We start from the raw sequence: 14122 nt of genomic DNA, 5'->3' as shown, positions 1-14122 counted from the left end.
ATAAACAACCTACACAGGCCAATAAAGTTAAGCAGAACAAAACAGGAATTCTATCCTTTCAACCTCAGGTCAATATAATGTACTTAATTTTTCCCTAAGACTCAAATAATTCATTTTTCATAATGTTTCCATTATATTTTTAAAATTTTATTCTTTGATGCATTTGTTAATGAATATAGTCTCTGTGTATGTCTCACCTTCATGATATTTATAAATATTGGAATATAAATACTACCTGAAAAAAACCATTCCTTGCAGTGGGAAGAAGCTGTCTTTTATGGTAGAAACAGGAAATAGTGGGGGCAGGTAGAAGGCAGGTAGATTAAGCCCACAGATGAAACTTAACATGCACATGTTTTCATGAATCATTTAGAAATTCCAACTGTGTGACCATGGTATTTGTAAGTGCATATGTATGATTTCCCCTACCCCAAGGCAACACTTGTTATAATCCTGTTCTCCAAATCCAAAAGCATTTACTCTTGGTACTTTCCATTTGAGTACTTAAAGGGGAGACTTTATCAAATAAATGGAAGAGGATACCTGAATTCCATCAGTGAAGCTAGAGACAGGGCTCCCATCTTTCAGCCACGTCAGACTTGGGGCAGGGATGCCCCTGGCTTCACATTCTAACCTCACAACGTTATTGATGACCACACTAACCATGCTACTGCTGCCAGAAATCGAGGGAGGCACTGGAAAAAGAAAACACAAGTACAATATGTTATCACAACAGGGTATGTTATTTTTAAGTCCACTATACATACTATTAACAGTGTCTTTGTAAATTGATTTTTTTTTGCTTGTTTGTTTTGGAAAGTTCACATTTGTGATCTAAACACAGCCAACCTGTGAGGTCTGTAGTACACAAATCAGATTCTCCATTTTATATAAGGGAAAGGAAATTTGTGTACAAAACTAGTTTCCTTATTTTTGTTTTTGTTTTTGCCTGCCTGCCTGCCTGCCTGCCTTTCTTCCTTCCTTCCTTCCTTCTTTCCTCCCTCCCTCCCTCCTTTGTTTTCTTTTTTTTTTGGTTGGTCGTGGGGCTTGAACTCTGGGCCTGAGCGCTGTCCCTCAGCTCTTCAGCTCAAGGCTAGTGCTCTACCACTTGAGCTACAGCGCCACTTCCAGTTTTCTGGTGGTTTATTGGAGATAAGAGTTTCATGGACTTTCCTGCCAGGGATGGCTTTGAACCATGATCCTTAGATCTCAGCCTCCTGAGTAGCTAGGATTACAGGCATGAGCCATCGGTGCCTGGCTTCCCTCCTTTGTTCCTTCCTTCTTTCTTTCTTTCTTTCTTTCTTTCTTTCTTTCTTTCTTTCTTTCTTTCTTTCTTTCTTTCTTTCCTTTCTCTCTTTCTTCCTTTCTCTCTCTCTCTTTCTTTCTCTCTTTCTTTCTCTCTCTCTTTCTTTCTTTCTTTCTTTCTTTCTTTCTTTCTTTCTTTCTTTCTTTCTTTCTTTCTTTCTTTCTTTCTTTTCTTTCCTTCCTTCTTCCCTCCCTCCCTCCCTCTTTCTTTCTTTCCTTTCTTTCTTGCTTGCTTGCTTGCTTTCTGTGAAGCTGAGGTTTGAACTCAAAGCCTGAATCTGCTAGGCAAGTGCTGCACCAGTTGTGCTAACCCTTCGGCCCTTTTAGTGTTTTACTTTACATTTTCAGACCCTATCATGTTTTTATATAGGAAGGCATTGGACTGAGAGCCTCCTACCTATGCCTCCTGCATAATTAGGACCACAGGGGCTGAAGTATAACCCTTCCTGATTCTGCCCCCTAAGTAGGTAGATAAAGGACACAATCAATCTCACTAAGCTCCAGAAAGCAGTTTTAATGTCAAAGTGAATTCTTATTCATTGATTTTCATGGTTGTGTATTCATATACATATATCTTTCTCCATTGCATGCCCTGGAGTATTATAGCTTAATAACTCTTCCAACAAAACCTTAATAAAGATTATAAATGGGGTCTTTTATTGTTCCATATGAATTTTTGGATTGCTTCTTCTATTTCATTGAAGAATGAGGTTGAGATATTGATGCGTAGCCTTTGGCAGTTTTGCCATTTTCATGATGTTAATCCTTCCAATCCAGGAGCATGGAGGTTTTTCTACTTGCTTAGTTCTGATTTAATTTCATTTTTCAGGTTTTTAAAGTTTTCATCATAGAGATCCTTCACTTCTTAACTTAATTGCTGGATATTTTATTTTTTGTGGGGCTACTACAAAAGGAGTTGCTTTCTTGATTTCAACTGCGCTCTTCTTGTTATTGGCATACAGAAAAGCCATTGCTTTTTGAGGGTTAATTTTATGCTCTGCTACTTTGCCAAAGTTTTGGATCAGCTCAAGTAACTTGGGAATGGAGTCTATGGGGTTCTTTAAATACAAGATCATGTCATCTGCAAAGAGGGAGAGTTTTACTTCATCTTTCCCTATTTGGATCCCTTTTATATTTGCATCTTGGAAAAAATCATATTAAGTGAAGTAAGCCAGATGCAAAGAAATATAGGTCCCATAGTTTCCCTTATTTGTAATAATTAGTATATGTCTAGGATAATTTTGTCAGATGAGAAGAAAAGCTCAAAAGCTATGAGATGATGCTAAGCAAAACGAACCCCAAGATATGGACACAAGAGGTTTTTCTTTGTTGTTATTTTTAATGTATCATGTGATTGTTTTTGTTTCTTTTGTATGTTCTTCCCCCTATGGTATATACCTCTTGTCAATGTATTTGATTTTGGTACCTTGCATCTTGTATGTACATTTATCTAATTTGGTGAGGGAAAGGGGGAATAACAAAATGCTGAAACAAGGACACAGGATGACCCATTGCAACAATGATACTCACAAGACACTATGCTGGAAAGGAATTTTACAACTTCGCAGGGGGTGGGGAGGGAGTGAGGGTGGTGGGGAATGGAAGGGATAGTAGGAGAAAAACAAAGGAAGAGGTAACAATGCTTGACAAGAAATGTACTCATTACCTTACTCATGTAATGGTAACTCCTCTGTACAGTATCTTTACAATAAGATTAAATTTTAAAAAAGATTATATTAAGTGAAGTAAGCCAGGCCCAAAGAAACATAGGTCCCATGGTTTCCCTTGTTTGCAATAACTAGTATATGTCTGAGTCAAGCAGAAAAGGTCAGATAAGTTGATGTTAGGGAAATGAACCCTCAGATATGCATTAAAATGTTTTTTTTTCTTTCATGCAATTGTTTCTAACATATTTATAAGATTATTTCTTTGTTGCTTTGTATGTCCCTCCCCCACAGTATAACCTCTGCTTTCACTGTATTTGATGTTGGTATAATTTGTGGAGGTGAAGGGAAAAAAGAAATCGTTTAAATAGGGATACAGGTGGACCCACTGCAACAAGGAGATATACAAGTCACTATGTTGAAAAACAAACTTTACAACTTTGGTGGGGGGGGAGGGCTGGAGGAGGATTCAGTGGGGGGGGCGGGGAGGATGGGAAAGGGAAACAAAGGAGGAGGCTACAATGCTTGATAACAAATGTACTCATTATCTTGCCCATGTAATTATACTCTGTACAGTATTTTCACAACAAAAAAATTTATATAAAAAAGATTAAAACTGGGAAACACTCCTTTAGTTAATGGAGTGTTAGAATGATTCTGTCAGAATGTATTTATAAGCAGCATTATTGCTGTTGACAAAAAGTATCAACGACATTGATTAGTTAATGGCATCATTCATTTCCAAAAATCAATCTAAAGGCAAATGCTACACGTGAAATGTAAGTATTTTAAACCGGGAATGCAGAGTAAAATGGCTATTAGTTTTGGAACACTGGGTCCTTAAATTGTTGCCAGCTATTTGCCCTAGAATTTTATAGAAGCTCTTCATTTTTAGTATGTATTGCTTACCTAGGATACAGTTGAGAGAGACAGCACTTACCGTGGACTTGAAGGTTGTAAAACAGTTCTGTAGCTCCAGCAGAGTTAATGGCCACACATTTATAAATGCCAGCATCTGAGATCTGGGCTTTTTCGATGTCAAGGACCTGCCCTCTGTTCAGGAATGTTACACTGGTGGAACCGGAGAGTGGACGGCTATCTTTGTACCATGTAATAACTGAGAGAATGAGACAAGATCAATATAAGTTGTGTTCTTTTTAAAATCTAACACACTAAGTTGGATCTTAATTAAGCCATAATTGCTTTGTTTTTGTTCATATTGTTTAGGTTACATGGTTTAAATAAATACATCTTCCAAATTAATCTTTAAGACAAGGTGATCTGAAGAAAACACCAGGAATCATATAAATCCTGAAAAATGAATACACAGAAACAATCCTTTATGCTGTCTCTAAATATCAACATTGTTCATAAACTTTCAACCTCTTCGATTACTTTTTATTGTGTATTTCCTAGAAAAATTTTCCACTGGTCTAATGAGAACCTTATGTATACTATTGGCTTCAGGATCTTTATGTTATTATTGATTCATATGAATAGGAAACTAGTGATAGGTATGTATAAATGACAACTGCTTTAGAATGGTTGTGATTTACAGTCAATTTCTTGAGCAGTATTAGGAATCAGGGCCTCATACTTGCCAGGCTGGTGTTCTGCCACTTTAGCTATTCCTCTAGCCTCTTTCTGTGCTGGGCATTTTTGAGAACAAAGACTTGCTTTATGCTCTGTTCTGTCTGAGCTGAAATCCTCTTTCTGCTTCCCTGTGTCTCTGGGGACATAGAGCCATTATGCTTTTCCTTAAGGAGGATAACAAGTACACATCACCATGCCCACTCATTGGTTGATATGGAGTCTCAAGAACTTGTGTGTCCATTTGGATGGAGATCTCTTGATCTCCATCTCCCAAATAGTTAGGATTATAAGCTTGAGTACCCCTCCCGGTTTCATTAATATAATTTTTTGGGGGGGGGTTCTGGTCGTGGGGCCTGAACTCTGGGCCTGGGCGCTGTCCCTCAGCTCTTCAGCTCAAGGCTAGCGCTCTACCACTTGAGCCACAGCGCCACTTCCGGCTTTTTTCTTTTTGCTTATTTGGTGCTGAGGAATCAAACCCAGGGTCTCGAGCATGCAAGGCAAGCGCTCTACCACTGAGCCACCTTCCCAGCCCCTCATTAATATACTTTTAAAAATTAAAAACAAATTCACCATAGATGAAGGTAAGAATTGTGAGAATTTTAGCCACAATATGAACAAGATAGCTAAGGTATTCACCCATTTCTACATAAAGTGGACACATTACTTCATACAGCTAAATACAGTGAAAATTCAAAAGAATGATTTATCTAAAGATATTCTTTTTTCATTAATAGAAATCTTTTCTTATTTTATCTTTAAGTAGATGAACAAAGGAGTTGCCATTTAACCAAGTAGTGCATGGATATGCATCTTGATCAATGTCACCTCTTTCAACATTCTCACCCATCCCTCTCCGACCCCCTCCTCCTCTCACTCTTCATTCTGTAGTAGATACATTGAACTCTTGTCAGCATTTCCCCTCTCTTCTCTTCTTTATATATTGAAATATATACTATATAACGTTTCCTTTATCAGAAATTGGTATATTATATCCATAAACAATTTCATTTATTCCCAGAAATCTTAACTATCTTTAAATTACAGGACGAGAAAATATACCTACCAGGCAATGGATTTCCTGCTGCCTTACACTCCAGCTGGATGGGACTGTTCACCACCACCGTCTCATTCAGCATCCTTCCAGCTTCCTCCAGCCTTGGGGGCTCTGCAAGAGGCCATACAGGAGACTTAGATACTTAGATACTTGCAGGATACTTAGATACTTGCAGGATACTTAGATTGCTTGCTCACTGGAAATTATAATCATCCTTCCTTTGTTTATTTCTCATATATGCATTGATTTATTTAATATGCATCCAGATTCATATATCTATCTTTTCTTTTCTTTATGGTACTTGGGTTTGAACTCAGGGTCTTGTGCTTGCTAGGCAGGATCTACCACCCGAGCCATGCGCTAAGCCCTACACTGATACATTTAAAGTATAAAATTGAGCAGTATTGAAAAAAATATTGGCACCTATTTTTTTGTGCTCAGATAGAAAATTCATTAAGATTTTAGATCAGTAGTATAAGGGGGAAAAAGTTAAAAGATCAGCCCACACAAAAAAGTTTGTGAGACCTGCCCCCCCCCGACTAACACACACATCAACTAATAGCTGTGTATAGTGGCACATACCTGTCATCTCAAGCTATGTAGTAGGCTGAGATCTGGAGGATCTCTGTTTGAAGACAGCTGGGGTAGAGTATACTTCAAGATACCCGAAAAACTTAGGGCTGGAGGCATGGTGCAAATGAAAATGCTAGCTGAGCAAGCATGCTGAGTAACCCACAAGACTCTTAATTCAAACCCCAGTACTTCCAAAAAAAAGAGACCACTACAAAAATGGATTATAAGCAGCATGGCTCAGTGGTGGAAGCAAAGTTTAGCAAGCTGAAACACCTGATTCAAACCCCAGTTCTGAAAAAACAATATCCACAAAATCATCTCTCCCCTAAATGACCATTGACACAGGAGTGGATAAAGTATGGAGTATACACAATGCATTATCATTCTATAATTTTAAAAAAGCATGAAAACCTGTTATTTGTGACAATGAAGATGATCCATGTGAGTTAAACTATGTAAATTGAAGTAAGCCAGGCACAGGGAGAAAGTATTGCATGATCTCACTCACATATGGTATCTAACAAGTTGTTCTCAGAGAAATTAAGAGTATAATAAAGTTACACAAGTGGCTAGCATTTAAAACATATGCTCTGGAAATGTCAAGTGTAAGTATCTGATAACTAAAAGAGGAAGACAGAAGGCCAAAGTCCCCTGTCCAGGCATGTGGTTCGGTGTAGTCACGAGTACAGGGGACTGAGAAGAAACAAGTGGAGAGCAGGTCTTTGTTAAATAGCTCACTTAATAATCCCTTCATTCTTTAGATTATTTGCCAAAGAAATCACAGTCCTGTCTGCAGAAGCTTGGGGATAGTTCATTGTCTCACGGGCCAGACAGAAAGAGAGTTCCAATATCTCCCCATGCAACAAATATAAAATTAGATCTCTTGGCCTGGTTTTGAGAAAAAAATGTGGATACAATGTAAATGACACAATCTCCAATCAGGTAAGTATCTCATGTCAATACAGATTGTATTCTCCAGGCAGAAGAGCCGATTCTTTTCAACTTGCTCTTTGTCTCTTTTCTTCCTCTTCCAAAAGTTGCCCAAAACACAGTACTTTCTTCTTGCCACATTGTGCACTAGATGTTTTTGATTCCTTTAAGCATTCAACATAAATTGATTCTTTCAAATTCTACTTAAGTTTGAATGAATGCATACCTGATCAAAAAGTGACTTTGGCCACTGAAATGATGAAATAGTGAGAAGAAATTTATTGAGCCCCCCAGATACAGTAGAGTCCTGAAGTGAACTTACCAAAAAAGAAGAAAAATAAAAATAAAAGAGCCCCTACAACATTCCTAGTTCTTCTCTGAGGCACAAGTGAGCCATTAAACAAAATACAGAAATGACAGAGAAACCTTTTTCTGAGTGGATGTTAGCAGATGTTAACCAAGCAACTACTTTTAAAATATAAAATAAAAACAAGGGGTTCTCCACTAATAATTTTATGCATCAACCAGTACAGACCTAAGAGGACTGTTAGCCAAAATTAAAGGCAGCAGGACTTCAGATATTATTTTAAATAGGGTAGCAGGAAGGGCCAGAAGGCAAACACATGTTTTGCCAAAAGTCATCATGCTACCATTTGCAGATGCTGCCTGGAAGCCAGGCACCAGGCAAACATTTTCACATGTCCTCTGTCACTTTAGCCTCACAAAGCTCCGTGAAGATGAGAGGCTATTATTGTCTTCCCACCTTACAAAGATGATTTATATGCTTTTAGAAAGTGAACTTCTAAGCCCCATTGCCCCGCCAACTTTAATTAACAATATAGGACCAAAATTGAAGCCCATCCTAACAATTCTACTACTTTTGGATTCTTTACCTTGGTTGATTTTTTAAAAAGAAGATAATTATGTGCAGATGAAGTGAATAGTTGAGCTATTAGGCCCCAAATAATCATTTGTTTATGGAAACATCTGTTTCACTTGGCAAATATTTGAGATTTAGTTATAATTTCATAGTCGGTTCTAGAGAATAAAAACTTCCAGGATTATTAAAGTTTTGATTATCAAAACGTAAAATAAAATAAAAGACCACCTACTGAGGACTCCTGAAATTTATAAGAGAATTTCTCCCTGGAAAGTCCCACGAGAACATTCCTGGTCTTATAGTCATAACTTGGTCTAATCTAGAAGACTATGCGCCCTTACTTCAGCTGTTGGAAACATTTTTTCCTTTATTTTTTTTCCTTTGCTTGAGAAGAGTAGCAGTATCTAAAATTTTTTTCAAAAGAGGAAAATATGAATCAATAGGAATGCTGAGTGTTCTACAATTGAACATTTTGAATGTCAATTGTTATAAATGTTATTTACTGATTATTTTTACCAATCAATTAAGTTGGAGATGAAAATGAATCTTGAATTCAAAAGCAATTAGAGTTAAGAAAATTAATAACTGAACTAACATAATGATGATTTTTTTCCTATAGATTTGCCCTATATATAGCCCTTGTTTGGATAGAATACTCAGGAAGCATTTAGAAAGTACAGGGGAAGCTAAGGGACAGCACTGTCTGTCTGTCCCTAACCTTTCAACAGGAGCTAATGCCAAAATGCCTCCATTCAGATAAAATTCTTTTTGTTAATTACTCAATGAATGAATATAGGCCCTCATAAAGAATACAGTTTATGTGTGCAAACATACTTAAGAAAAGTGCTTGTTCCTCTATTGTTCTTCACATTGTAACTTCTACTTCTGACTTCTAAGATTGATTGTCCCTTTTATGAGGCTTAATTATTATCTCAAGTCATCACAGGAATGCAGTTCCAATATTTTCAAGCTTTGCAATGCATGCTGTCTTTAAGCTACTGTCTTTCCACACTCTTTCTACAGATTTCTTTTGGCATTCCATTAACTTGTCCTTGTAACCTCCTATCCCTTTTTGAAGCTTTTCATTAAGTAATTTCCTAGACTCTTTTGACATCTCTGATTATTTCTGAAATTTAGAAAAAATGCAACAGTAATATTCACAAGACAGTATGTTGGAAATAATCTGTACATCTTGGGGGGACACAGGGGAGGGAAAGTAGGAAAAAATGAGGGAAGAGGCAACGTTTGAAAAGAAATTTACTTATTGCTTTAATTATGTAACTGTAATTCCTCTGTACATTACCTGTATAAAAGAAAAGAAGAAGACTAATTCCAGTTCAGAGCCCTTTCCTTTCCTATGTGACACTGCCATCTGAGTTCCAAGATGAGGTAAAGTTTTCCCTTGAGAGCTCAGTCACATAACTGCCCACAGCATGGTCCTAACAGTACAAGTTCACTTCACCAGTTTTCTCCTTTCAGTGAGATGAACAGTTATACAGACCAATCAGGATTGCACTAGACAAAATATTTTTAAGGCATTACTGTATCTTATCTCTATTCCACACTTGCATCAATAAGATTGTTCTCTATTTTCCATCTGACCCAGCATTTTTTAGTAAAGTTTTCATAACTAACTTTCTGCTACTTTTCCTTTTTCTAGGAACCCAGGTTTTTTCTCACCTTCTTCCCTTTTCTGTGATGAGTTTCCATGTAGATGTATACCCTAACTCCTTTTTCCTGACAACTGATAATTGTGTTACCATTTTCTACCACTGTGGATTTTTAGATTATTTACTTGTGCTTTTCCTCTATGCTTCTGTTATTTTGCTTATTTGAAAGAACACTAAATTGCTTTTGGTCTTTCTGGTTTTTAGTCATTCTTAACTTTACTGGTAAATCTGTAGATCAGTCTTCAATATCTGACCTCCTATTTCTCCATATATGTGTGCACAGCCACCTGAATCAAGAAATCTAAGACTGGGCTCAGGAGACTGCTTTCTTCATATGCAACGAGATCAAAGGAGCCTGGGGGGGTGAATTTTGGGAGGAGAGAAAACCCACCCCTGGAACATTCTTGGTGCAATTGAAGATTTGAGTAGATGTTGGTGACAGCTGTCCAAGAGCACTAGGAATATGAAAGTTTAAGTGACAATTTAAAGGACAGTGGTGTCAGCCTGTCAGGTAATGCCAAAGTGCTTCCTTTCAAATATTGGTCTGCAATTCAATGCTCAGTGAAAGAATAAAAGACACTCCTAAAGACTATGGTGTATGTGTGTGACATACAGAATTGTTCATAGCTAGGACTCTGGAGAAAGAGTAATTGATTTATTGACAATATTAAGGAAACAGATTATGTAAATTCTAACTGGTTAATTAAAATGAAAACAAAGATGCAAAGCAGCAGAGTAGAAAATCTGAATCTCTGACTGAAATCTTCCTTTCCCCTTCTACTTTCTCATTTCTCAGCAGTTTTAACTAACATAGATAAACGAATGGCAAAAGGAATAAAAATGAACAAGCAATGGCATGAATTAGAGGAAATGAAGAGTGCACACACAAAGAGTTTGGCTATCTCTCTGCAAATATCCTGAGTGAATCAGGAAATCCAAGCCTCCAATTTCTGACATTTTGGCAAGTCTCTGAAGATCTAAAACCTTATATTCAAGGTCATGTCATCTTTCAAGTTTACTGTGAAGCTATTATTGATTATGTGTTCCATGGCCACCCACACTTCTCATTAAAACACATCAGAGAATACTAAGCAAAAGCCAGCTCCAGCTCCCCAAAAAACCTCACGGAAACAGGCAGGAAAATTATAAACAAAACTCAGGTAGTACCCTTAAATTTGTGTCTTTCTCAACAGAATGGTCTGTACAAAACAATCAGTTAAAGTAATATAGACAATCTAAAACACAGAACATTCTATTGGACTGCTTGAAAACTGAAAAGCTTCATAGGTTAATGTATTACAAGGGAATTAGAATTACAGTTAACTAACATTTCACATAGAACTAAGTTAATTACTTTTCAATAACATAAGTCAGTCAAAATGAGCCCAATCATAAAAAGTGCCATGAAGTATTCTTTTGTTCTGATATGGAAATTACATTACCATGCACATGCAGTTGAGTGTGCTGTTGGATTTCTCCAGCAGCGTTGGTAGCCACACATGTGTATCTGCCAGCATCTTCCAACAAAGTTTTGGCAATTTGTAGAACTCGACCAGAAGACTGTATCTAATTGGGAGCAGAAAGCATGGCAGTATTTGGTACTTTGTACTTGAACTTGAAACATTTGCCCAGATTAAAATAAAAAATCATCTAAGTTTGTAATATCTAATTATATTTTCCTGCCAATAGCTTAATCATCTCCTGACAGATTAGGGCCAGATCACTTCATTATGCATAAGAAAACAGGCTAGTTTGCTTGAAAGCTTATTCTTATTCATTGGAAAACACAAACTAAAATAACCCAAGGCCAGTCTGCTGGTATAGTCATAAAACTCTTCTGAATAAAAGACTTTTCGCACTGAACAATGAAGTCTGAGATGAAATTTTAAGCTATTTGAAAAAAAATGGCCACATTTTATATAACACTTCATAAATAGTTTTAAAGCAACAATCCTTTTTGATTAAATTGTCATGGGAGCCCAAAAAATAAAAATTATAAAATATGAAAAAGAGGAGTGCAGATACATTTTTTTCTGATTGTTTTTCCTTATTTCTCTCTTTAAACTCCTTGTAACTGATCATTCCCATTTTGAGGCTGGTAGACCAGAAGTTCCTCTTTGGAAGGAATTCTTCTGAAATCACCAGTATCTTCCAATCCCATAATCCATTGTCCTACATAGTCAGCACAAACCTTTCTCCATCATCTGAAGCACTGACATCACTATGACCTAAATCTTTGAAGACAGCACTTCTCTGACTTTTTTTTTTAACATTACTCTATAGATTCTTCTTCCTCTTTCTTTTCAGCTGGATATTGAACCAACTGACAGTTTTCTTCCAAATCCTCAGTATTGGTAAAACAAAAAAAAACAAAACTGTATGCAGACTTTTAGCCTTGATTTATCTCCTGAAATCTGGAGCTGTAGTTCAGACTACCTGTTAGACAGGTTAGTATATAAAATTTAACCTATCCAGAATTAAATGAATAAATTACTCCATTGTTTCCCTGAAATCTAATTTCATTGTATTTTCCAGTGGCACCCACGATTTTTCCAGCCTTCTGGGTTTTGGAGCCTACTTCAATGTCTATTAATTATACCACAGCATGTTTTCAAGAGCCCCTGTTTTCCATTTCCACAGTCACTGTGGATTATAATGGCTTCCTAACTAATGTTCCAGTGCCTCCAACCTCCCCAATTGTTCATCTATTTTGTATATACTGCCAGAATAATTTCTTTAAAATGGAAATTTGATCATTTAAGTAGTCCCCCTTTCAAACCTCATGCATGGCTCCCCACCTTGCCCAGAATGAAATCTGAACCCAGAAAAGCCATCCAGGTTCACCACATTCTGACCCCAAATGATCTCTCCAAATTCCCATATGGATTCCCACTTAACCTATTTTCCAGTCATACTATATTAAGCGTGTTAAATAACACACTTTCATATGCTTGTATTTACTACTACAATATTGCGTAGATGTCTAGGTTGACCCGCTCTTCTTTCGTTTCTTATTCCTTACCCATTAGATTTCAAATATCAGTGTGCTAGAATCTGTAGCGGAGCTTCTTGCTGAGCTGCACCACCAAGTATTCAAGGATCTAGTGACATCTCTACCTGTTGAATTCAGCCTTGCAAAGTCTAAGCCTCAACTCACAACTTTTCTCCCTCAACCTGTCCTTTTCCAGAATATCCCATCTCATTGTTGGGCTACAATTTCCATGAAGAGTTTTAAGACAGCAGTGCCATTAATCATGTTACATTAATGACACATGATCAGTGACATTTATCCAGTTAATGACACAGGTATATAAGGTAGATAGATTCCTGACAGTCTTACTTGTACATCCCTCTCTCTCACCTTTTAGAAAGTCTCTCACCAACCCCCAATGATTTCACTAGTAAATAACTCTCCAATCTATCCAAATACCTTCTCCTCCAAGGCCAGAATGTGAGTTCACATTTCTGTTTCTTTCTTTGATCCTAACTGGTTTTAGACATCTACTCTTGGCACCCCCAATGTATTTTTCAGAGAGGATCCAGGTAACTATAGTTATGAACCACACAATAACATTGTTTTGGTCAGTGGTATGCGCTCTTTCTCTCTTCCCACCCCCTCTGTACATGATTGTATAAATCATGTACTGTAGGTACAAATGAGATTTTATCATATAGGTCTGTAAAAGTTAACTCAGCTAACCATGCATTTCTCAGAATGTGTGCACATGGTGAAGCAAGGCATGTGTATATGTAAAATGGAAAACTGATCATACCACAACTGTCTCAAAACTCTTCAATGGCATCTTATTCCCTTGTATTAACAATCAAATCACTGGCCTTAGGTAAGTGATTCCTTCCAGCTCACAGTGTCCTCTGAAGCCACCTCTCTATTGCCACTGCTCCTCATACCACTGGCTTGCATTCAGGTCTTCAAGAAGCATTATGCTCTCTATGAAACCTGGTTGCCAGTGACCGTCACCTCTGCAATACTTGGTTGTTTTATACTAAATCATGCATTTAACTCTTGCATCTTCTTCTGAACCTTCTTTGAAGATTTCCTTGGAACTCTTCCTCATCTTAAAGACTTTCATCATTGGTAATGCCCTCTACCCTCTCTATATCCTCTCTTTAAATCAGACACTGTAGCCTACATTTCTCTTTTGGCATCACTAACATGATAAAGTGTATCTTCTAGATAAACAATTATTTACCTACCCTATGTTTGAAACCTGTACACTGAGTATTTCTCTAGATCAAAGGTTTAATATAAGATGAATACCAATGAATATGAAATAGGGATAACAAATGACAGGATATCTGTCATTACTTCCATAAAGAAGAACTCAAGAAAATTTATCACAAGTCACATTCAAGCTCTCATTCACCAGTTAGGTTGGTTCAAGTTTCAACTAATTGACTCTGATTTTAAATGCATTTTTAAAATTATCTACAT

General features: G+C 37.0%; 1 protein-coding gene across 1 annotated transcript in view; it reads right to left on the bottom strand.

The window, feature by feature from the left end:
- Hmcn1 (hemicentin 1) overlaps positions 1 to 14122 on the bottom strand; it is a 438323-nt gene that overhangs the window by 143953 nt on the left and 280248 nt on the right. The window contains exons 36-39 of the mRNA XM_070034238.1: positions 11112 to 11235; positions 5626 to 5727; positions 3910 to 4086; positions 544 to 695 (exon numbers count right to left, since the gene is read on the bottom strand). Of these exons, the coding sequence (XP_069890339.1) occupies positions 544 to 695; positions 3910 to 4086; positions 5626 to 5727; positions 11112 to 11235 (555 nt within the window). The remainder of the gene's footprint in view (positions 1 to 543; positions 696 to 3909; positions 4087 to 5625; positions 5728 to 11111; positions 11236 to 14122) is intronic.

This window comes from Dipodomys merriami, unplaced genomic scaffold (assembly GCF_024711535.1).
Source record: "Dipodomys merriami isolate MVZ:Mamm:240054 unplaced genomic scaffold, mDipMer1.0.p SCAF_24, whole genome shotgun sequence".
NCBI lineage: Eukaryota > Metazoa > Chordata > Mammalia > Rodentia > Heteromyidae > Dipodomys > Dipodomys merriami.
This window is presented reverse-complemented; position numbering and strand designations above follow the sequence as displayed.